The sequence below is a fragment of the Gadus morhua genome, chromosome 18 (genome assembly GCF_902167405.1).
Source record: "Gadus morhua chromosome 18, gadMor3.0, whole genome shotgun sequence".
Taxonomy (NCBI): domain Eukaryota; kingdom Metazoa; phylum Chordata; class Actinopteri; order Gadiformes; family Gadidae; genus Gadus; species Gadus morhua.
Genome location: NC_044065.1, coordinates 949789 through 973421, shown reverse-complemented (window position 1 = coordinate 973421; position 23633 = coordinate 949789). Strand labels below are relative to the sequence as shown.

Below are 23633 nucleotides of genomic sequence, written 5' to 3'. Positions count from 1 at the left end.
CAGTGGACTGGAACCCAACACCCTCACTGTAACTCTACACAATACAAACTGGGGGCTACAACAGAGGGACTTCCGACTGGGAGGTCTAAACAAGTATAAGTACACCGTGACACAGACTCGCAATTTAGTCGGAATTCAGATTAGAATTTATGGTACTTCTTTATGAGTCTCGTAAAATAATTCGACCCGTTGAGTCGAGGTACTGCGTTCGGCCACCAGGTGGGGTCAAGTGATGAAAGAGGACAGATGAGAGGTGGGTCCCACCACTGATGAGCAGAGTTGTGTGTTTACCGCCTGGTTCTCAGAACTTCAGAAGCCGACCTCAGCCCGTGTTTGGTGTGATCACTAATCCGGGGGTAGGGAGGGAGAGAGGCAGGCCCTATACTTCTCTCGCTTATAGATGCGAGCACAGTTCCTTTCCTTTGATTCTCTCCAGTCACAGTGATCCTGCACCGCGCGTTCCACTTCACCTCCTGCTGCGTGAAGTCGGTCGTCCCGCAAGAGTTGAAGGTAATTCAAAATTGTATCAATGTTTGTCAATCTTCTCAAAAAGTTGTGTGTCAATTCATTAGCGACTTGATCTTAATTGAAGATGTGTGCTTGTGTTTAAAGTAAACACAAACGAATAGATTATATCAACAAACAAAATGTACGTGCAAAAAAACACATTGATTCCATTTCAATGTGTTTATTATGCTTCTCTTTCAATATTGTTACTTACTTAAGATTAGTTGTTTTTGTTGTTGTAGTTAAAATGTTCGTTTACATTGTATTAAGTCCTGCTCATCTATTTAGTCATCATCTATATCTATAGTCATCTCATCTGTTGTCCGCGCCCAATAAGTTGGCCAAATGACTTCATACGATTCGATTTGAATAACAGACATGTTGATATACAAATCAATGTTATCTCTATACGTCAGTCAGTGCAAATTACGTCAAGCAGAGGATAAACAACACTAACTGCTCTTGTTATCTGATTGCCTATCAAATGTTTGATATGATTAATTCACTAATTGATCAATCATGACTGATTGAAGGAGCAATATATCGTTGTAGTAGGCTAAACAGTTGGAGATAATCACATACTAACCGTCCTGGCTCTGGCTCTCTTGGTCCTGGTTGGGACCAACAGCATCGGGCAGAGGAGACGCTTCATAGACGGGCTAGGCGATGCATAATGTTATTTTACTGTTTTAATTTGATCTTATCTCCTGATACCTTACTGTTGTACTGTGTGCAATTTGCAAAGAGTTTTTTGTCATTTTATTATCGATCTGAGCTGCCCTTTACTCCAAACGTAACTAACTAGTATTTGCGCACAGTTCCTATCAATGATCAACAGGGCTGTGGCAGAGCTCCCTGTTTCAGGTTGTCTGGGACCGTTTTTAAATCGGTGGTGAGCTAACAGTTTTTGTGGGTCCACCGTGGTTGTTTTTCAGCAGTTGGTAGAACACCGTTGGACCACCATAGACTCTGTGTACTGAATGTTCCAATTAGATTAAATTACATTTTATTTGTATGGCCATTAATCACCGTCACAGGCTAGATATTGGATATCGACATATAAACAGACGTAATCATGTCTGTAATCAATCATGACATCATGTTCAGAATGATTGTTAGGATTGAATCCGTTTCTGTATAAAGACTGACTCATACAAGGCTAATATTTATCTGGAAGGGTGGCGACTAAAACCATTGTCTGGACTGGGTGATGTGGTTTCACTCCACTCCTTCGAAACGTTTACCCACCGCAACCCAACCCAACCCCATCTCCTCTGATCTGTGTGAACAGGAGCAGCCGAGACCGCCGAGCCACCGCCCTGACCAGCCGACCCTCCCACCTTCCCCCTCGGATCCTCTGGACCCAGACCCCTCGCTCTCCCCTCGCTCTCCCCTCGCTCTCCCCCCTGGCGCCCGGCGCGATGGCGTCCAACGGCAGCGTGGCTCTGGGCTGCGGCCCCAGCGTGGACTCGCTCTACTCCAACCTGTGTGACCTGACGGCAGCGTGGGGCATCGTGCTGGAGGCGCTGGCCGCGGCCGGCGTGGTGCTGTCCCTCGTGCTCTTCATCTCGCTGCTGGCCGGCATCCCCTTCATGACGGACAAGAACCAGCGGAGCTCGCTGGGGCTGCACGCCTGCTTCCTGGTCTCCACGCTGGGCCTCTTTTGCCTGACCTTCGCCTTCATCGTGGGGAAGGACTTCGCCACCTGCGCCTCGCGGCGTTTCCTCTTCGGCGTGCTGTTCGCCGGCTGCTTCTCCTGCCTGCTGATGCAGTCGGTGCAGCTCAACGTCCTGGCCAGGCGGACCGAAGGGCCCCGGGGGTGGGCCCTGGTCCTGGGGGCCGCGGGGCTGTTCCTGGTGGAGGCCATCATCAACACCGAGTGGCTCATCATCACGGTGGTGCGCTACCCGCTGGCGCCGCTCAACGCCACGGCGGCGCTGGGCCGTGCCTCGGCCACGCCCTGCAACATCGCCAACGAGGATTTCGTCATGGCGCTGATCTACGTGATGGCGCTGATCGCCGCGCTGGTCCTCGGCAGCCTGGCGGCCATGGGGGGTCCGCACAAGCAGTGGAGGGGCCAGGCGGCCGGGCTGCTGCTGATCAGCCTGCTCTCCGCGGGCATCTGGGCGGCCTGGATCGCCATGTACGTCTACGGCAACGACCGGCACGGGAGCGGCCCGCAGTGGGACGACCCCACCCTGGCCATCGCCCTGGTGGCCAGCGGCTGGGTGTTCCTGCTCCTCCACACCGTCCCGGAGGTGTGCTGCTGGGGGGCGGCGGAGGACAGCCAGGAGAGCTTCCCGGAGGACGCGTACCCCAGCCGGGCGGTGGGCTACGAGACCATCCTGAAGGAGCAGAGCTCCCAGAACATGTTCATGGAGAACAAGGCCTTCTCCATGGACGAGCCCGGCCAGGGGAACAAAGGTACGAGCTCCAGCTCTAACGTTTGACTCTCAGTGTGTTGGAGTCCGTAGGTCTGCTGAAGGGAACTTTACCCTTTCTTTGTTATGTATGCTCATTGGAAATCACTAATAGGGTATAACATACTAACTAGAACTAGGACTCGAACTGCTTCACTTCCTCTTTTCATTGCCATCCATGTGTGTCCCTGACAGAGAACACTCCAGTCTACACTCTTCTTACACTCCTCCATTCCCATGAAAGTACATTGAAGTCCAAACAGTGGAGTCACCAGCTAATGAGAGCTGGTCATCATTCACTACTCAGTGAGGAATGTAACATCCACATGACTTATCAATCATTAATCAGAAGGACTATATGGTCCACTGGTCTTTGAGGTGGTTAAGGGTGTGGTCTGTTGGACAGTAAGGGGTGAGTCCTATTGGATGGTCAAGGGAGGGTTCTATTGGATGATAAAGAGTGACTCATATTGGTTTGGGGAGGGTTTGATTGGATGGAAGGGCGAGTTTAATGCGGGGGTGAAGGGGGAGGTCTATTTTATGGAATGGTGACGTCTATTGGATGGAGGGGTGAGGCCTTTTGGACAGTGAGAGGTGAGTCCTATTGGGTGGAGGGGTGAGGCCTTTTGGACAGTAAGAGGTGAGTCCTATTGGATGGAGGGGTGAGGCCTTTTGGACAGTAAGAGGTGAGTCCTATTGGGTGGAGGGGTGAGGCCTTTTGGACAGTGAGAGGTGAGTCCTATTGGGTGATAAAGGGTGAGGCCTTTTGGACAGTGAGAGGTGAGTCCTATTGGGTGATAAAGGGTGAGGCCTTTTGGACAATAAGAGGTGAGTCCTATTGGGTGATAAAGGGTGAGGCCTTTTGGACAGTAAGAGGTGAGTCCTATTGGATGATAAACGGTGAGGCCTTTTGGACAGTGAGAGGTGAGTCCTATTGGGTGGAGGGGTGAGGCCTTTTGGACAGTAAGAGGTGAGTCCTATTGGATGATAAAGGGTGAGGCCTTTTGGACAGTAAGAGGTGAGTCCTATTGGGTGATAAAGGGTGAGGTCCATTGGATGATAAAGAGTGAGTCCTATTGGATGATAAAGGGTGAGGTCCATTGGATGATAAAGAGTGAGTCCTATTGGGTGATAATGGGTGAGGTCCATTGGATGATAAAGAGTGAGTCCTATTGGATGATAAAGGGTGAGGTCCATTGGATGATAAAGAGTGAGGTCCATTGGATGATAAAGAGTGAGTCCTATTGGGTGATAAAGGGTGAGGTCCATTGGATGATAAAGAGTGAGGTCCATTGGATGATAAAGAGTGAGTCCTATTGGGTGATAAAGGGTGAGGTCCATTGGATGATAAAGGGTGAGTCCTATTGGGTGATAAAGGGTGAGGTCCATTGGACAGTGAGGGGTTAGGCCTGTTGGGTGGCGAGGGGTTCCGCCAATCGGTCCTTGAGGAATGTCCCGTTCGACCGGTCTCGGGGAAACGTCCACTCTGTTAAAATTTTTAATCCACGTGAATTAATAATCAGTAACGAAATTAATAATCAATAACACACTTCTTATGGACGTCTGACCAGTGCAGACAAACAGACAAACACTAAGTCCGTGGGGGCTGACTCTGTTGTCCGTTCTGTTGCATCTACAGTATTTGATATGCTGACCTTTTAGCAATTGGTTTACGATCCGGTGAAAGCCAGACCCCCAGACCCCGGACTGGAGGTCCTGCTGACCGGGCATTCGTCCCCTCAGCACCCAGGCTTTGATGTTCCCCCAGAGGGGCTTATAGAGGCGCGGGCTGGCGTAGACCTGGGCGGTGTATTCAGATGGTAATGCAGGCGGTGCTGATCAATGAGGGCGGCCGTTGGCACGGAAGCAGTAGCGTAGAGGGTTCTGCCGGCCGGACCTCATTGTTGGCCACGGTGGGATTAGCATTGAGCAACAACAACCACACGAGTATGGCTCCTGCTCATACCGGCAAATATTTGATGGCCATTCTTTTACAGAATTATGTTAATCCATATGATATAACTAAAGCATTTACTACTCGGATAGATTTTTGATGGACAAGGACGATGTATTCGATTGACAAACCTTTGATTGATAGTAAAACTAGAATAAAGTAAAGCAACAACATGAGTGACCTGAGTCCCTAAAGCGCATTCCGGATCCTAATGGTCCAGGGAGCGACCCAAAGCGTTAATGAATGTCCCTGACCCCCCCCCACCCCCCCACACACACACCGCCCCCTGATCCCCTCGGGAAACCGTTTGTCGTTGCCAACGCAGCCGTTTCCATGGAGACCAAGCATGGCGGTGTCTCATCCAGGCTGGTTGTTTCACCCTCTCACCTGAGGAGACACAACGGTCTCACCTGAGGAGACACAACGGTCTCACCTGACAGCTGTCTGCTTACCACTAGTGTCAAAACAACATGCTGCACTTGTAGCTCTCTCTCTCTCTCTCTCTCTCTCTCTCTCTCTCTCTCTCTCTCTCTCTCTCTCTCTCTCTCTCTCTCTCTCTCTCTCTCTCTCTCTCCGGTGATTAAGAACACATCCCCGGCGTCTGTCACACAGAGCTTAAGAGTGAGTGAGAGAGAGCCGGTTGCCTGGGAACGGTGACACAGCCTGGCCTGCTGGGATAACACTTCTAGGATCTTGATCATGTCAGTGAAATGGACGGGGGCAGGACCGAGGAAGGAACCCCCAGGGCTCGGTTTCCTCAGCGTTTCCTTACCGCTCTCTCTCTGGGGTGCAGGTCTGAAGCCCGTGTCGCCCTACAGCGGGTACAGCGGCCAGCTGCGCAGCTCGGTGTACCAGCCCACGGAGCTGGCCCTCATCAGCAAGGGCCATGTGAGTACGGGGAGCTGGGCCCCACGCACACACAGGACACCTGTACACGGTTACACACGCACTGCACACACACTGCAAACACGCACACACACACACACTGCAAACACACACACACACACAGGACACCTGTACACACAGTAGGTTTAATATGGTATACACAGCCCCGGGACACGGTTACACACGCACTGCACACACACTGCAAACACACACACACACACACACACACACACACACACACTGCAAGCACACACTGCAACACACACACACTGCAAACACACACACTGCAAACACACACGCACTGCAAACACACACACACTGCAAACACACACACACTGCAAATACACACACACACACATACACACTGCAAACACACACACTGCAAACACACACACTGCAAACACACACACACACACACACACATACACACACACATACACACACACGCACATGCATATTGCCAACACGAATCAGGACGTGGATGCCCGTCCTTGAGGCCCAGTGCACTGGCTCAGGGCCCTGTCTGGTCTGCTCCCTCACCTCCTCCCTGCCCCCCCCCTCCAGCCCCAGACTGAGCTGTCCTACAACACCGTCATCCCCCGGGCCTCCACCGGCTCCCCCGCCCAGAGCGGCGGCAGCACCCCCACCCTGCAGGGCGACAACGGACACGCCCACGGCAACAACGTAGGTCCCCCCCCCCCCCCCACGACTCCCCCCCCCCCTCTCGCCTGCACCCGCCCCGGTTCCTCTTCTCTCCTGTTCCCCCCCTCTCCGAGCGCCTTGCCGTAGCCATGGCAACCTCCTCTCCAGGTCGCTTTATGAATCAGTCCTTTGTCCCTGCACGTCTTCCTCCTCTCTCTCCACCTCTCCCGTCCGTCTGTCCCCCTGAAGGACCCCTGTCCGTCCTCCGGCTGGTCAGCAGACAGGCCTGACTGGGGCCGGGCTGCTCTGACAGCACCTCCGGTCCTCCTCCTCCTCCTCCTCCTCCTCCTCTCTCCTCTCTCCTCCTCCTCCTCCTCCTCCTCCTCCTCCTCCTCCTCCTCCTGTCCTCCTCCTCCTCCTCCTCCTGTCCTCCTCCTGTCCTCCTCCTGTCCTCCTCCTCCTCCTCTCTCCTCTCTCCTCCTTCTCCTCCTCCTCCTCCTCCTCCTCCTCCTCCTCCTCCTCCTGTCCTCCTCCTCCTCCTGTCCTCCTCCTCCTCCTCCTCCTCCTCCTCCTCCTCCTCCTCCTCCTGTTCTGTCCTCCTGTCCTGCTGTCCTGTCCTGCTGTCCTGTCCTCCTGTCCTGTCCTCCTGTCCTGTCCTGCTGTCCTGTCCTGCTACCCTGTCCTTCTGTCCTGTCATGCTGTCCTGCTCCTTATCTGACAGAACAACAGTCAGTCAGTCTGTGTCCTGCTCTTCTCTGCTCCTTCTACTCCGAGGGTTGCTTTGTTCTTCCAGCTAATCTGAATCATGTTTTGGATGATGAATGTGTTCGGTATTTCCAGGAGCACTTAGCAACATCCTTCGCCTTATCCTGTGTCCCTTGTTGCATCGTGCTGAACAAAGATACGATGAGATTACCTTGAACAACGTGAACGTTTATGACCTCAAACATTTTGTGCCTCAAATTAGTTGTATCTATTGAGATTAACGCTAAAACAAAGTGTGCGTCATTGTTATTGTGATATGTTATAGTTGACTTTTTGTTCATTTTATTTACGCTTTACTCTTGTGTTGCTCTCTGCTCCTTTTAAAGCACTATCATCGTTGTAGGATCACGTGTCTGACTCTATAAAAATATGTTTTGCTTTGTCATCATCTGCTCATTAGCTCCTAAACATGCTAACCGCTTCTTTCTCCGCCTCTCAGGGGAACGGGCTGCATAAGGCACCCCAGTGGTGAGCCCCGGTGACACGCCCCAGCAGCCCCAGCCTTCAGCCTCCATCAGCCTCCATCAGCCTCCACCAGCCTCCATCAGCCTCCATCAGCCTCCACCAGCCTCCATCAGCCTCCATCAGCCTCCATCAGCCTCCATCAGCCTCCACCAGCCTCCACCAGCCTCCACCAGCCTCCATCAGCCTCTATCAGCCTCTATCAGCCTCTTCAGCCTCCATCCTGGAGCTCGCTTCCCTCCACCCTGTTTACCCACCCACATTTTTTTTTCTTGTATGTTATTTTATAAATATTAGTTTTTTTTAACGCTGCGGCCATCGGTGAAACCCTAAGCTGGTTCTGAAAGGGAGTAACACCACCTTTACACAACATGCCCCCCCTCCACCTCAACCCCTCCACCCTGCACAAGAGAACCTCACCGGATCCACATTGATGAGGGGGGGGGGGGGGGGGGGGGGAGATAAAGAAAAGCCCCGGCTCAAGCCTCAAGCTGCTATTGAAAGGCCCCCGCCCCCCCCACCCCCCACCCCCCCGCCTCAGCGCTCATTGGGGAGTCGGGCCCGGAGCGGGGCTGGAGCGGGGCCGGACTGGGGACAGACTGGGGACAGAGCGGGGACAGACTGGGGACGGAGCGGGGCCGGACTGGGGACGGAGCGGTCGGTCGTCAGCGATGGACGGAGGACAATCATTATTTTTCTGCAGCGGTCGCGGTTCAGCGCCAGCGGCTTTGGGACTGGAGAGCGGACAGATGGACGGACAGATGAACGGACAGATGGACGGACAGATGAACGGACAGATGAGCGGACAGATGAACGGACAGATGAACGGACAGATGAACGGTCAGATGGACGGACAGATGAACGGACAGATGAACGGACAGATGAACGGTCAGATGAACGGACAGATGAACGGACAGATGAACGGACAGATGAACGGTCAGATGGACGGACAGATGAACGGACAGATGAACGGACAGATGAACGGTCAGATGGACGGACAGATGGACGGACAGATGAACGGACAGATGGACAGACAGATGAGGCGTGCGGGGGCTGACAGCTGGGAACCGGGAGGGAGATCACGGCCCTCCTGTACGAAGGACACACTGATAAACACGAGCACCTGCACACAATGGGCACGCAAGCACACAAGTCCACGCGCACAAGCACACACGCACAAACAGGCACACACAGGGTGAGGATGTTCTCAGGCGCGCTTCGGGGGAGGTGGAGACGCGCCTCAGCGATGTTGGAGCAGGAGACGTCACGGACACAGAGCCGGGGGTTTGTTGGAGAACTCTGGGGCTGGGGATCGTCTGGAACAGGTTCTGTTCTCACCAGAGGGAGGGTCAAGCATGTGGAGCTGCTCACATATTAACCAGCATGCTGTTCATGATCAGGGTTAGAAATAGATTTCACTTTGTTTTATTTGTGCCTGAACCACAGATATCCATAGTTAGTTTAGTTTTAAATATTCAAGTGTAATTATTTTTTTAATTAACTCTTAATTATTCATGGAAGCTGGTCCACATACATATTTAAGACACAATAATATATACCATTATATTTCATCTGAACAACCTTGAGCTACATGCCTTAGCCTTAATCCATCCTTCTGGCTTTTTCAATCCAAATAAATATTGTTCTTTGAATCAGCAGTGAAAGTATGTTTTTATTTTGGCCAGGTGCCTCAAAAGACGTCAAAAGAAAACTAGAGTAATCATTGAGCATGTAAATGGAGAATTATACCGAGTTGGAAATATAACCTCTGTTCGCTGAAAGATGGAATCTGAAAATGTCCTGGGTCAATTTATTTTTAAGTGGAGGCAGTCTCCTTTCTCTTGCTCTATCCCGATATGTTTTTCATTCCCATCTGTGGTACAGCTGTGCCCTTGGAGTGATTTGAGTGTTCAGACAGAGCAGGCATAATCCAGAATAATGTCAAACAGGTCACCCTGACCACTGCCCACAAAACGACCTGTTTAGGCCAGGAGAGGCTGACCGTATGATATAATGGGAACCAGTTCAGCCACATGATGAGTTGTGGTAAAGTGTTGACTGGACTTCTGACGTATAAATCGAGAACTAGTTTTATTTGGAACAAGAGAAGGGTGATGGTTTTGTTGGGGTTTGTTTATCACACCCTATAAACCTGTTTTTCCTCAATACCAGTTTGTGATAAGCACAATTTATCACACGCAAAATCATCCTCTCACACGCCCTGTTGACAGTTACCTACGTACTGGAACCTGGACAGCAGAGGAACGTTTACAGCATGGATATGACAAGGAGGTGGACCCATGAACGTTTACAGATCAGATTGAGATTTGTTTCTGTGTTGAACACAAACATTTCGCCCTCTTTCATTTTCACTCTCTTCGGTTTAATCTGGAAATATTTAAAGCTAAAGAAGGCAATTAGGGGAAGCAAGCCAGAGTGGCGGAGCTGATTGAATTGATTGCTGCTCGGGATGCAAAGAGAATTTGGCAAATGACAAAAATGCTGCTTGAATAGATTGCCTAGCGTAGCTTTAATTTACAAAATTACTATCTAATCAATACGCCACGAGAGGTTTTGGTTTGCAGTGATTTAATAACGGCTGTGGTTGGTTGTTAGGCACGTCAACAAGCAGATTGTCTCATAGTTTTATTTCATAACAGCTTTTATAAAACTGAGTCACGGGTGTGTTTACAGAGTATTTTACGGCTTTGTGACGATCGGAATCAATCATCGAACTATCTGTGTTAACCCAAATGGAGCATGTACTGGATATGTAAGAGAGAGAGCGAACATACGTAAGGTTTCACTGGAAGCAGGGTTTGCATAATGCAGTTATGTCAATATGCATTTTTCAAGTATCCAATTTTCACTGGACACCTCACAATCTAGGCAACTGTTGATTCAGTAGAGATTAGGGGTGGTGTGTGTGCGTGTGTGTGTGTGTGTGTGTGTGTGTGTGTGTGTGTGTGTGTGTGTGTGTGTGTGTGTGTGTGTGTGTGTGTGTGTGTGTGTGTGTGTGTGTGTGTGTGTGTGTGTGTGTGTGTGTTTCCAGCTATGACACATGATGTAGTGCTGCTGCTCTCCCTTTCCTATTGCCACGGCCCGGCTGAGGTGTGACTGTTGAGCACACACCTGGGAAGCTGTGTCATTGTTTGTGTTTTAACAAAATGGCCGTGTGTTTTATACTTGTATCATTTGACTGTGGGGCTGAAACAGTATATTTCAGCCCCATATTTCGGTTACTCTCTCAATCTTTCCTTATGTCTTCTCTCTCATTGTTTGCCTGTGTCTCCCTCCCAATGCCCCCCCCCAGGTACGTCAGGTGTGGTGACGGTCACATTTCAGCCCCCGCACCATCTGCCCCCCCCCTCCTCACCTGTGTCAGGCTGCGGTCTCTGAGGTACAGCTGGCCTGCGGGTCACCGGTTCTCCACCCCGGTGATTCCCCCCCTTCTCCCCCTACTGCTCTGCCCTGATAACCCCCGCTTCCTCCACCACAAATAAGGAAAACAAAGAGGCTGAATCAGAACCCTGATGGAGCTTCTGCCGGACCCCAAGGCGGCATGGTGGTGGTGTTAAGTTTGGGCCGTCCTGCGTTGTGTGACAGAAGGAATGCAGAGAGGCGATGCCGCTGCTGCAGGCAGATAAGAGACAGCAGGAGCCCGGTCAGATGCATTGTCTGTTCCTCTCCTTCTGTGGTGTCCGCTGGGAGGAGACGGGAGGGTTCTTCTGCTGCGCCAGCAGGACATTTAATACTCCTGGTATGACGTCGTAGTAGTTACGTCTTTTATTTATTTTTAAACCTCTTTTTGTAATGTTCAGGGAAAAGGTGTCAAAAACTACAATAATTAAGTTTGAGTCTGCAGCTTTTTACCCCACAGCACCTGTGTGTTTGAGAGTGTTTGTGTCTGTGTTTGAGAAAGTGTGTTTGAGAGTGAGGTGGGGGAGGGGGGGGGGGGGGGGGGGGTAACACTTAATTATTTTGTTACCATACTGCAGCCTTGTTGTAGAACGAAAAATGAGACCAAAATATGATAGTGGCTGCCAGAACGCAACAGACTGCAATATATTTTACACATGCATGCCTCAACAATTTTAATTTCAGGCATCAATATGCGATGTGAAATCATGCATTTATTACAATAATACGGTGTCAAAACAAACTTGTTAAATGTGACTTTTAAACGCTTCAATATTTTTACTTTAGTCGGAACAAGTGTGGATAACCCAAGGTGAACCCACACTGCTGGACCAAACCCATGGCCGTATCTGTTGACTAGTTCCTACTGGTGACAAACTAACCCAGAGAACTAATCCCCTCTGAGCGTTGGCCACACTACCTGGTCTGTTTGTCGTGATGAAGGAGGATGAAGAGGACGTCCTGTCTTTAGGGTGATGCATGTCCCGCGTCTTCAGGGATCTACGAGACAAGATCCTGGAGAGCCATGTCAGGGGGGTTGCAAAGCTCTTACTGTGAGCTAATTAGAGGCTACCTGGTGATAGCAGACAACACACACACACACACACACACTCCCTGGTACACAACACGCACACACACGCACACATACTCCCTATTAGATAACACACACACACACACACACACACACACACACTCGCTGGTACACAACACGCACACACACACACACACACACACACACACACACTCCCTGGTACACAACACGCACACACACTCCCTATTACATAACACACACACACACACACACACACACACACTCCCTTGTACATATCACACACACACACTCCCTGGTACACAACACGCACACACACTCCCTATTACATAACACACACACACACACACACACACACACACACACACACACACTCCCTTGTACATATCACACACACACACACACACACACACACACACACACACACACACACACACACACACACACACTCCCTTGTACATATCACACACACACACACACACACACACTCCCTGGTACACAGCGCACACACGCCATGCAGCCATCGTTACTGCGTTGCCTCCCTCGCCGGCTGACCCCACCTGGGTTCAGGTGGGGTCAGACGATGCAGACGGAGTCCCGGGAGGTTGCAATCTTTTTTTGCTGTAGATATTCGATGATTAATTTTGATCCTTTAAAGCTCCCGTCCATGCAGCTAGACTGCCTAAGGATCTGTAGACACAAGCGACTCACAACTAAGTGTGAGCCTAAGTGTGTGCCTCAGTGCAATGTGATGAAGTTCACTGGGTTTCAATAATACTGGGCTTTAAAACGCTATGTGAGGAAGCAGATGCAGCTACGTAGAAGGAGTTGGGGGCACAAGGATGTTAAAAAAAAATGTCTCGGGTTAATTAAGTTGTGAATCAATGCATGAGACTATAATCGAGTTGCTCTGAGTTGGTTCAGTCCTATATTTATATTTATAACTCTGGCGTTCCTCTGATGGTACGACTTCGCCAATGCACAGGGCACATGAAACGCCTCTCTCCCTGTATCTTCCCATCTCCCCCCAGCCATAAAATACATGGAATCTAAACACATGAACTATGTAAAAGGAAGAAAAACAAATAAAATTTCCTCCACAGGTGAAAAGGTTACAGAGTGCAGGTTGAATGAAAGCACACCTTCTTGAACCCATGTATACAAACTTCAGGTTGGGGTTCAAACTACAGGTTTTATGGCGCCGCTGGCCGCAGTATTTCCAGCCAGGGCCACGGTCACCTCCATGCTATCAATATGCTAGTCTATTTGAAGTTCACAAACCAGTGGTGGAGCTGTATGGATTCTTTGACCCGTTGGCCGTTATAACCAATGATTTACTAACACCCATCAACGCTCTGTGGAGCACCTGGCCTGTGAGACACCACTGAGCGGCTGGTCTCGTTTAACGAGGTTTGTCGACTCTCTGATATTATTAACGAACCGAAACTTGCTCTTACATTTTCTGTCCCGTTCAGATATGAATAGATTAACGATGGAGAAGGAAATGCAGAAGGAAATTTTAATGTATTAACCCAGACATGTTTACTGGACACATCCTGAACTGAAAGCTCTGCGTGATCATCCTTCAATGGCCTACACCTGTGATGATCACAGCGCAACTCATCTTTGCTGCTCCTTGTTTTTCTATTATATCCCCAGACGCAATCGTGTGCTGTATTGTGTTTCATCCTGATGTTGGTAGGACTGACAATGTTGTGGGCTTTTTTTGGTCACCAACTTTGGCGCAAAAAATTACATTGCTAATAACATTTACGGCATTTAGCGGACACTTTTATCCGAAGCCACTACATTAATTATTAAACAATAATTACATTCGTCAGACGAAAGAGAAACAATATATCGCTGTCGGGGCTCTAATTTTATACTTTAACGTTTCTCACCAGCTTAACTTTTCAATCACTTACATTAGAGGCTTCCATTGATTTGTCTGTGATTGCTATCAGCTTTGAATGTGAGGAGTATATGTGATTGTCATATCGAAGGGGCTTTCAGGTGTGCCGCGCCGCCCTGGAGAGCATTTTGTCTCTGCAGAGGCAGAACACTGCGCTCTTTGTGAGCCGCTGAACAAAGCGGGAGCTGTGAGTCCGCCAGAAGGATGGCCACCTGAGCACCACCGCTCCGCCCTGCTGCAGGTTTGTCTTCGCTCAGGCTCACATCTGAGCTTATCGTGGCTGAATTCACCAAAAAATAACAATAAGGGAGGATTTGATTAATTAATAGGTTAATTAAGGTGCACTACACATTCCAAATACAGCATTGAGGTCTCAGCTAGGATGACACAGGTGGTCCAAAAGAAACTGCTAGGTCACTGGAAAAATACTAGAGGTAATCTGAGGGTAATCTAACAACGATGTCGTTGTGAATCAGAAATCTGAAAAGCATTTTTTACTGCCAGCATTTCTATTGCACTTTGGAAAGGACAAACACGTTGAGTGGTGCAGCTCAAGGCTTCAAACGTAGGGAATGTGCGCGACTATTTTTAGCAGTACTGTGAGGCATTGTGTTTCAGAACTCTGATCAAAAGCCCTAGCAGAGTGTGAGGCATGAGTGACTTTCCCTGAAGCAATCCAATAAAATCGCACCTTCACCAATTAGGAAGGTGTTTTTCCAAGGGCAAACCGTGGACACAGCCATACTTTGGATGACATAACTACGTACGTACACACACACACTCACACACACACACACACACACACACACACACACACACACACACACACACACACACACACACACACACACACACACACACACACACACACACACACACAGTGCCCATACGTTTCATGTGCTAAGGTTGTGCGTTTTCGTCGGGGAGACACATTGACAGAACGCTGCCCAGGTCACATGTCAGCGCGGGCCGTCCCGGAGCTGTAGAAAGAGGAGCCCTCTCCATTCTTCTCTGGCTGCATACCGGGCATTACTCGGCGCCGGTGTGCGGACTGACCCAAGGTAGCGGAGAGCAGGGGTGGTGTTGCATCATGTCAGCCCAAGGAGAGTCCGTGTGAATGATTGGTCAGCTCCTCTTTGTCAAAACGACTATTACTACGACTCCTACTACTATTACTACTACTGCTATTACTACTAGCACTACTAATCCTACTACTATACTACTACTACTACTACTGCTTCTACTACCACCACTACTACTATTATTATGATTTTTATATATTTCTTATGATTATTGTATCATCATAATAATCATTTACTGATGAATATAATACTGTCAAACCAATTACAACTTCAAAAGCTATTTCTGCTATTGAGCAGGAAAATAATATCATCATGATTAAAACAATATTATCAATCCTTATAATTCATATCAAGAACAAATTAATAATACCAAAAAATACAACAGGGTTCCTACATGCATCATCATATGACCGCTTCACCACAGAAGAGGAAGATGAAGATGACAAACCCTGATCTTCATCCGTGGGATAGGGCCCTTCGCTGCCTCCATTGGGATGATAACCAATAGGGTTACCTCCCAACCCCACCTCCTCCTTTACCTTATTGCCAGCTCCTTTCCAAGGCCTTTGTATACATTATCCTGGTCCCCTCGAGATACCTCCTCTCTCCAATGAAAAGTTGGTATGTCAGGTCACAATATATACCGCACTATAGCCAAAAAGGCTTGTACTGAGGTTGTGTCCTTCCCTAATTACTTTATTGTGTGGATTCCTTTATCTGCCTTGTCTTCTTTCAACATGTCCACTTCCTCACATAGTGTGTTGTAAATCAACATGGCCTCCCTCACCTTGACAAGGCTTTGTCCATGGCCAACCCATAAAGGTCCCTCTCATATCTTTGTTTTCTTGTATCAGACCTAAATCCTCTGATGTTTCTGCCTATACCATCTGAGTTTCACTAGAAGTTTTACGATAAGCATCCTGAAAACCAATTGCTTCTCTGAGGTGCTGACAGGCTGACAGTGTATAACTTAACCAGATGCTTGCCTCAATTAGATCCTATGTGATTCCATAAAGGGATATTAATACAATGATATATCAACTTATCTAAGAAGGCAATGGACCAACCTTTTTTTTTTTGGATACTTTGTGGTCTCATTTAAAAATATGCCAGCATGATTGATTCATTATCAAACTAGTTTGTCTGTCATTTAGCTAGCTAGTTAGTTAGTTATCAAACTAGTTTTTCGATCATTTAGCTAGTTAGTTAATTAGTAAGCTTGTTAGTTAGCTATTTAGTTAGTCTGTTATCTAGCTAGTTATATATTCAGCTAGATAATGACTTTGTTACCAATTACTAGTTACCTAGTAACTTAGAAACGTAGTCCTGGATCTCTGTGTTCACCAGGGGTATGAGTCCTGTCCTGTTGTTCCACAGCACTAGAAAGATAAGGTAGCCAGAAGACACACAACTGCTATCACCAGCCTAGCAGCACCTGCTGCGTTTCCATGGAGTCACGCAAACATGGAGGTCCACAGGGACCCCCCCCCCCCCCCTCGCCGAACACAACGGGCCTTTCAACTGTCATGCACACACGTGAAGACTCAGAGCACAAGGGCACTCAGGCACGTTTTCAAAGTAAACACACATTATCGTTGGTTCCATCCTGACCGACAGACAGAAAGACAGACACACACAGGCATGCACTCACACAGAGACACAGACAGACAGACAGACAGACAGACAGACAGACAGACAGACAGACAGACAGACAGACAGACAGGCACACACACGCACACGCACACACACACGCACACACACACACACACACACACACACACACACACACACACACACACACACACACACACACACACACACACACACACACACAGCTTTTCACAAGAACAATTTGCTTTACTCTTTCATTGCAGCCGAACCATATGCAACATCCGTGAACATCCCGATGTGAAGTATTCATAACAAACGTTAATAAAACAAATATTTTCAACAGTGACCGCCGCACAGAATTGTCCTTGTGTTTTCAAGGACCAAAACCCAGCGGGGTTAAAAAAAATGAAAGTAAATAAAGAACGCCTATAGCAATACATTTAGCGACATCTGGTGGCTGGAGACGGAAATCACAACTACATTCTAGAGGGCGGTCCCTCTAATGGCTTCTAGTGTTCTGATTGGTTCAGATAATGGCAGCCTTCCGTGTCATTGGACCCTCGATTTTCCTTCCGCCAATCAGCGTTTGTTTTGAACCTTGCTGTATTGTTTAATATGACATCAGCTTCATGGGCCGAAACGATATGCGTCTGGTTTTAATCTGAAGACATTATTTTAGGGTAAACATGAACTATTGTCGTTTAGCGGTACCTCATCTGAACACCACCATGCTGCGTTTGGGGGCGGATATCGTCAGATCGTCGTCATGTTTCCACAAGGTCGGTGGTTAGCCACAAGCTAGCCTCCATGGATGGACTCATTCATGAACATAAGTATAAAACATCAAATCTGATTATGTTTAATGGTGATCAACTCACGGATATATCAACACTACGCTCATCTTCTTTGTGGGCATACATGACCTAATCATTTGTCATGTATGAACAACTTTCTGTGAAGTGTGAAGCTCTGCATCACTTCAGAAGACGAGACATGGAGAGCTTCACAGACTGGGCATAGAAAGAGGATGACCTGAGCTGTCCTTAGATACAATTGTAGTGAGTTTATCAACATTAAATGCCATCGGTTAAGAATTATGTTTTCATGAATATGTCATTCCATGGAGGGAGTTGTGCCCTTATATGGACATCCTCCTAGTCGCTATATTGATCACCTTTAAATAGTGCATTTGGTATTAATCCTCATCCATTGAAAGTGATACGATCTCAGTCAAAGTAGTCACACTCATTCATATTGGTATTTTAAAAGTGTGAATATCTTTCAGAAAGCTTTTAAAAGATACACTCTGAAAGGGTTAAAGGGCTCAAATCATATTTCATGTGTTTTAAATGCACCTGTTTGCGTTGTTATTGTTGCGATGTTCAGCCAAGTTTGTGGTAATTCACTAAAATGTATTTACTTCCTGTTTTCTGTTTTCTTTTCAGCTCTGCGTCCTGCATCCGGTTAATATGAAACACAAAATGGACACTTGTTCCAGAGAGCGTTCCCAAGGCCGGGAGTCCCACGGGGGGAGCGTCCGTAGCCTCAGCTCAGGACCCGCTTCGCCGCCCGCCCCGGGGCTGGGCACCTCCCCCCAGAGCACGGACCCTGAACCCCGCCCGGCCACCCCTCCCTGGAGCCCTGACCTGGGCCCCCCGCCCGCCCCCACCCACTGCTGCATGAGCGGCTGTCACAACTGCGTGTGGATCGAGCACGCGGAGCGGCTGCTGGCCTTCTACCAGGACGGCGGGGACCGGGCGCTGGAGGCCATCGAGGAGAACGTGGAGGACGAGAACCTCAAGGCGTACCTGAAGATGGAGATCAGGCTGCTGAAGAAGCAGTGACGGACGATGGGACTGGGCGGCCGAATGGGCGGCCGAACCCTTGATGTGGGAGGATTTAGAGCAAGGAGGGTTTTTATGGTCGTACTTTGAATGCACTTTAAATGTCTTATTTTATTAATATATTTTAATCTTGTGTCAACTTGGTCGGTTTATTTTCTTATTTGAATCAAGGATTGTGTGAACAGTACTCCTGGGTGTGAGAGCAGTCGCTTATAGAAATGCATAGATGCTATAATGTGTCCAAGACTATTCTATTCTGTTCCAAATGTGTTTATCCCGCCTAGCTCTCCACAGACCAGTGTTGGGTTGAGTCGTCCAGCGTCTCACGACCCTCCAAAGGGACGCCTGCATTATGTTCCATATTGCAGGCGTCTCTTCATGTCCGTCGATCTTATTGATGCCAACTGCCGACCCCAATGGCTCCTGGTTATCTGTAACCTAAGGCCGTGAAATTTTTAGACCTTTACATTTCTATTGAATTAAGTGCATTCATTAGTTATCTATTGCCCTCATGGTTCCATCGTGAGTTAGATTTAATAATTGCCTGTTTATTTTATTATTTTTTTATTTATCTATTAAATTATTTGATATTATTTTATTTGACGTGTTAGTCATTCTGCTTTAATCATACTTTATTTGCTGCATAAGGGGATGTCCTGGGGACCACCCAAAGAGGAGGAACGATCAGCATCATTCAAAATGTATACAAAACATAAGAGAGACGGAGTCTGCCTCTGGCAAATGTGGATTGATTAATAGATCCGTCTGCAGCTAGATCCTGTGGTTTCAGACGCGTGATTACCCAGAACCACCTGAGGCAGGGCGCCGGGGTCGGCCTCTTGGACCACGCCGCTCCTGATCTTGTTGCATTTGAGTCAGCAGTCCTGTGACAGCAGCAGTGCGCGTTTTATTCCGTATAATCCCGAGGCGGTGGTCATGGTCGCCCGTCCACTAAGGACTGCAGGTATTCTTTGATTTGGTTGGTCCTGCAGTTTGAAAATATGACGCCAGGGTTCAAAGCACATTGAAGACATGCATGGCTCTCATCTATAGTGCTAAGAGATGAGTGGAGCACATTTTGTTATTGTGGGAATTGGAAGCGAGTGACTTCTGAACATTTTTACCCAGCCATCGTATGCTTGTTGGCTCCTTTGCCAAAAAACGAAATGCCTTTGCCATCCATTTTCTGAAAATCCCATTTGTAAATTTCCATTTACAACTCTAGAGAGCTTATACCAATTTCAACAATTGAGTATGATGGACCTATACTAAAGACATTATTGTCTTTAGTATAGTCCATTGATCAGTTATTAATCATTAATAAGGTTAACTGATTAACCGGTACGGCCTCTGGATCAGAGGACTGTTCTGTTTTTGCGTCACTAATAAGCCGCGACCTCTTTCTGCTGTGATTCACTCTTAACTCACAGCTTAGCAAAGACCGGCGTGTGGGCCAGTCTCGAGGCCCCAACTCATAAACAAATGGACATGCTGGGAAACACTTAAATGAGGGTAACATTTCCGGCCTAACTAATCAGTGTACCATGAAATGCAACTCAATGATGACTGCTCATCGCAAGATGGATTCAGGCAAAGGAGTTCACTCTGGTTAGAAAATGTTAAAGCAAATGACCAAAAATCATGTACATTTCTAAATAATTTTCTCCCCCCTTCTCGCACACATCCATCCTTCTGTTCTACAACCACCCACTCCTCATGTCAGGCCGACGGTAAACGCACATAGCAGCCATGGGTGGTGGAGGGAGGTGCATCTATAATCTGCCCGGGGGGACTGGCCCCCGTATAAGAAGCCCTGAGTGCCTCTTCTCTCTCATAGCAAGCGTAGAGACAGACTCATCTCCCTGAGACTACAGGGCTGCGCCACACTCACGCACCACCACAGAAGCTGGTGAGTACACCTGTTGATGCATACCCGCTGTAGAGTTCGATGGATCTGACGGAGCTACGCTCAATTCTTTCGTTCGGTTACCATGGTGACCCGACGACCATGGGGACATTACCCGGGACTTGCCGCTCTTCTTCAGCTAAATTAAAGTCATTACAATTATACTTCACTCATACCACAGAACTTTGGTGCAAATTAATATATGAAATAAGGTACTATTGAGTTAGTTTGTCTCGTTGATTGTTTTATTGTGAATTAACCGTAACTATTACATTTGGTTTAATGTGTAATGTTAGTGATTAACATTTGTAAATTGTAATGCTGGTTAATGTTTTAATGGGGCAAAGGAAGCAATATAATTGGTTATTTGCAGGATCAAGTTGGTCACATTATGTGTTAAACAACTATCTTTATAAATTGATGTATGTTTTTAACCACAGGGGAAGCTTATACAGGTTTGAATAGCAGAATCATTTACCCACATTTTCAATTTGTACATGGCTATCCCAGTGCTGTTATTGCGCACACAATAAGGACTAATCCGGGTGTCAATCTAAAAGATTATTAAATGCCACTCCGGGAGGATGAGATGAGAGGATTGCTGATTTGAATCGTCTGTGCTCACTCAGCAGAAGTGCTGTGTCCTTGCTATAACACGATTATGTTTCTGCTCCTCCATGGGCAGGCGAGAGGGGGAGGGGCAGGCTATTAACTGATGAGGATGAAAATATTACGTCATCTGCATAGAACACGCACTGAGAGTCCATCAAATGCAATGTTTATTCAATAAATGATTGTAACTTTAACGATGGAATTTGACAAGCAATGATAACCTTTTTCTGCAATGTGACTGCACAAAGATGTAATCTTATTGGTATATGTGTATGGGTGATAATGACAAAAAAGAAATCCTCATGCTGATATTCGTTGTATTTCTCGCTCATGTTCTCATGGAATAGATTGACAGAGGCAACCTTCCCGGAGGTGTTTGTTAAGTCGCCTACCTGCACACGAGACGGTCACTCCTCAACATGAATTTGGAGGCCCCCAAAGCAGAAATAAAGTCTGCCACGAGGGTGTCCGGGGGCCCGGCCACGCCACGCAAGGGGCCCCCCAAGTTCAAGCAGAGGCAGACTCGGCAATTCAAGAGCAAGCCTCCGAAGAAGGGAATCCAGGGGTGAGTCTCAAAGGGCTTCTCAGGCCAAACACAACACACCCTAACCCGCAGACCTCTTCAAGGCTTCAAGGAACAACTTATTCCAGGGATGGTACAATGTACATCACGGGCAGTCATAATTGGTAGCATAACAAGCAAAGTCAGTAGAAAAAAACATGTGTGACTAAAGGTTTGAATTGCTTCAACAGCTTCGGAGATGACATCCCCGGCATGGAGGGATTGGGCACAGGTAACAAGTCTTTTTGTTGTCTAGTTATATATTTTGTTTTGCTTTAACCTGAGCATGATGTAACCTGTGGCGTTTGTCCCTTCAGATATCACGGTCATCTGCCCCTGGGAGGCCTTTAACCACCTGGAGCTGAATGAGCTGGCCAAGTATGGAATCATCTGAGACTCATTTTACCCCCACTTTCCCTTTTGGATTCAAGGCTGCTTCCATGCACTTCCAACCAATTGCCTAAGCCAACCCCATTTCCATATAATGGAATGATAAAAGAAAACCCAAATTATGAACTGCAACAACCACAAAAAAAAAGAAGAAAAGAAAGAAAAGAAGAAAAAAGTCTGTCTCTTTCCGGTTCCGATCTTTTGATTCTGAAGCTAGGGTTAACGGTCATGCTCATGTAGAATATGTTCCTTTCATTCACTGTGTTTAAGTCAACGCTATATTGCTGTGATTGTACAACCATGTGCACCTTTTCTTTAACTCCGTTCCATACTCTACTTTTCCTCTTCTCTGTGTTTTCAAAGTAACTGCTCCCGGACACATAATGTGAAACTCACACAACCAAGGTAGCCTCACTTTGAGTAAAACTAACGAACCCAGCTGGGTTCCCGTTTCCTGAGGTTCGTACCATCCATGCCGACAACATCTCTAATATAGAAGCTTTTCTAGAGATTGGAAGCACTGTTGACTGTCAAAGAGTGCAATCTGTTCATTAACCCATGCTCATTGCATTTGTTGTCTTTTACTCTTCATGTAAACCCTGCATCTCCTGTTTCAAGCCTCCATTCACACCAGGGGTCCTTTCCATAATGTCCCCATTATTTTTCTATTTTACAAATTTCCAGTGATTTGAAAGTTATTCAGTTTCTCATGTAAACATGTGTGGAAATGTATATTTATGTTTGTCTATTTTCTATCTCATCCATCCACATTTTGCTATGTATATCCATGACAGTGTTGTGTGATATTTGTAGCTATTTCTCAGCTATGATCTCATGCTCTGACATACCAAGCCCACATGTTATTGGTTTACCCTTGGGGGGTAAAACAGGTTTTCTATTCACCTAGAAAATCTAAATGATCTCAATATTCATTGCAATCATTGAGAACTACATACCACTCTGTACAATTTGAAATTCAACTTTGTGCCCAAAATGCTTCCTCCATATTGGTCAACCATGAATACGATGGATGGAACTATATTATTCAATTTAAATGTCAAATTGTTTTTGATTCAATATTTGATCCTTTACTAACTTGTGTATTCTTTTGATATGAACATGCATGCGTTCCTCTTGTGAATGGATTGCAGCAGTGAAGTAGAGAGCAAGATGATGGTTTTAATCCAAGTTTAATTAATGTGATATTGAGCTCTTTTCTCTGCAGGACGAACAAATAAAGCTTTAAAAATAAAACATGGTGTGCATTTCTTTCCATCAGACCTGCCAAGTGTATCCTTATGATATTTCAGTGTCTGATAGAAATAAGAAATAGAATACAAAGTCAGATTAAGACATCTCTAATAGGCAATATAATTGGCAAAACATCAATGACTATTGCAGTAAATACCTATATTACACAAAAGTAATTCAGTTTATGTACTATCTCATCCTTCCTTGTAACTAGCAATATGCATGTCCGCCCAGGGTACATTGTATGTAACTTAAGTAATTATGTATTGTTGTTGACTGTACAGCTATTGCATAGGTTTGAAGGAAGCCTTTAATTCTGAGCCCGGAACGAAGCATCTGGTGTTGCGTTGTTTCTCTCGG

The 23633-nt window shown here is 47.2% G+C and overlaps 3 protein-coding genes across 6 annotated transcripts; all 3 read left to right on the top strand.

Annotated features, from left to right (window-relative positions):
* The first annotated feature begins 67 nt into the window (after positions 1–67).
* gprc5c (G protein-coupled receptor, class C, group 5, member C) lies at positions 68–8061 on the top strand. Its single transcript, XM_030340578.1, has 5 exons — positions 68–510; positions 1799–2931; positions 5675–5769; positions 6331–6450; positions 7613–8061. Exons 2-5 carry the CDS (start codon positions 1929–1931, stop codon positions 7643–7645), a joined length of 1251 nt encoding a protein of 416 aa, XP_030196438.1. The 5' UTR covers positions 68–510; positions 1799–1928; the 3' UTR covers positions 7646–8061.
* Positions 8062–17287: 9226 nt separating this feature from the next.
* On the top strand, positions 17288–19150 carry oxld1 (oxidoreductase-like domain containing 1). 4 transcript variants are annotated; one of them, XM_030340091.1, is made up of 2 exons: positions 17288–17388; positions 18154–19150. In XM_030340091.1, the coding sequence occupies exon 2, from the start codon at positions 18178–18180 to the stop codon at positions 18550–18552; it is 375 nt and encodes a 124-aa protein (XP_030195951.1). In that variant the 5' UTR covers positions 17288–17388; positions 18154–18177; the 3' UTR covers positions 18553–19150. The 4 variants fall into 4 exon arrangements, with proteins under 4 accessions (XP_030195951.1, XP_030195948.1, XP_030195949.1 ...); XM_030340088.1 differs by having other exon boundaries at positions 17288–17487; XM_030340089.1 differs by having other exon boundaries at positions 17288–17541.
* Positions 19151–20331: 1181 nt separating this feature from the next.
* pde6gb (phosphodiesterase 6G, cGMP-specific, rod, gamma, paralog b) lies at positions 20332–23276 on the top strand. The gene is made up of 4 exons (XM_030340092.1): positions 20332–20461; positions 21418–21635; positions 21824–21864; positions 21950–23276. Exons 2-4 carry the CDS (start codon positions 21490–21492, stop codon positions 22024–22026), a joined length of 264 nt encoding a protein of 87 aa, XP_030195952.1. The 5' UTR covers positions 20332–20461; positions 21418–21489; the 3' UTR covers positions 22027–23276.
* Positions 23277–23633: the final 357 nt, after the last annotated feature.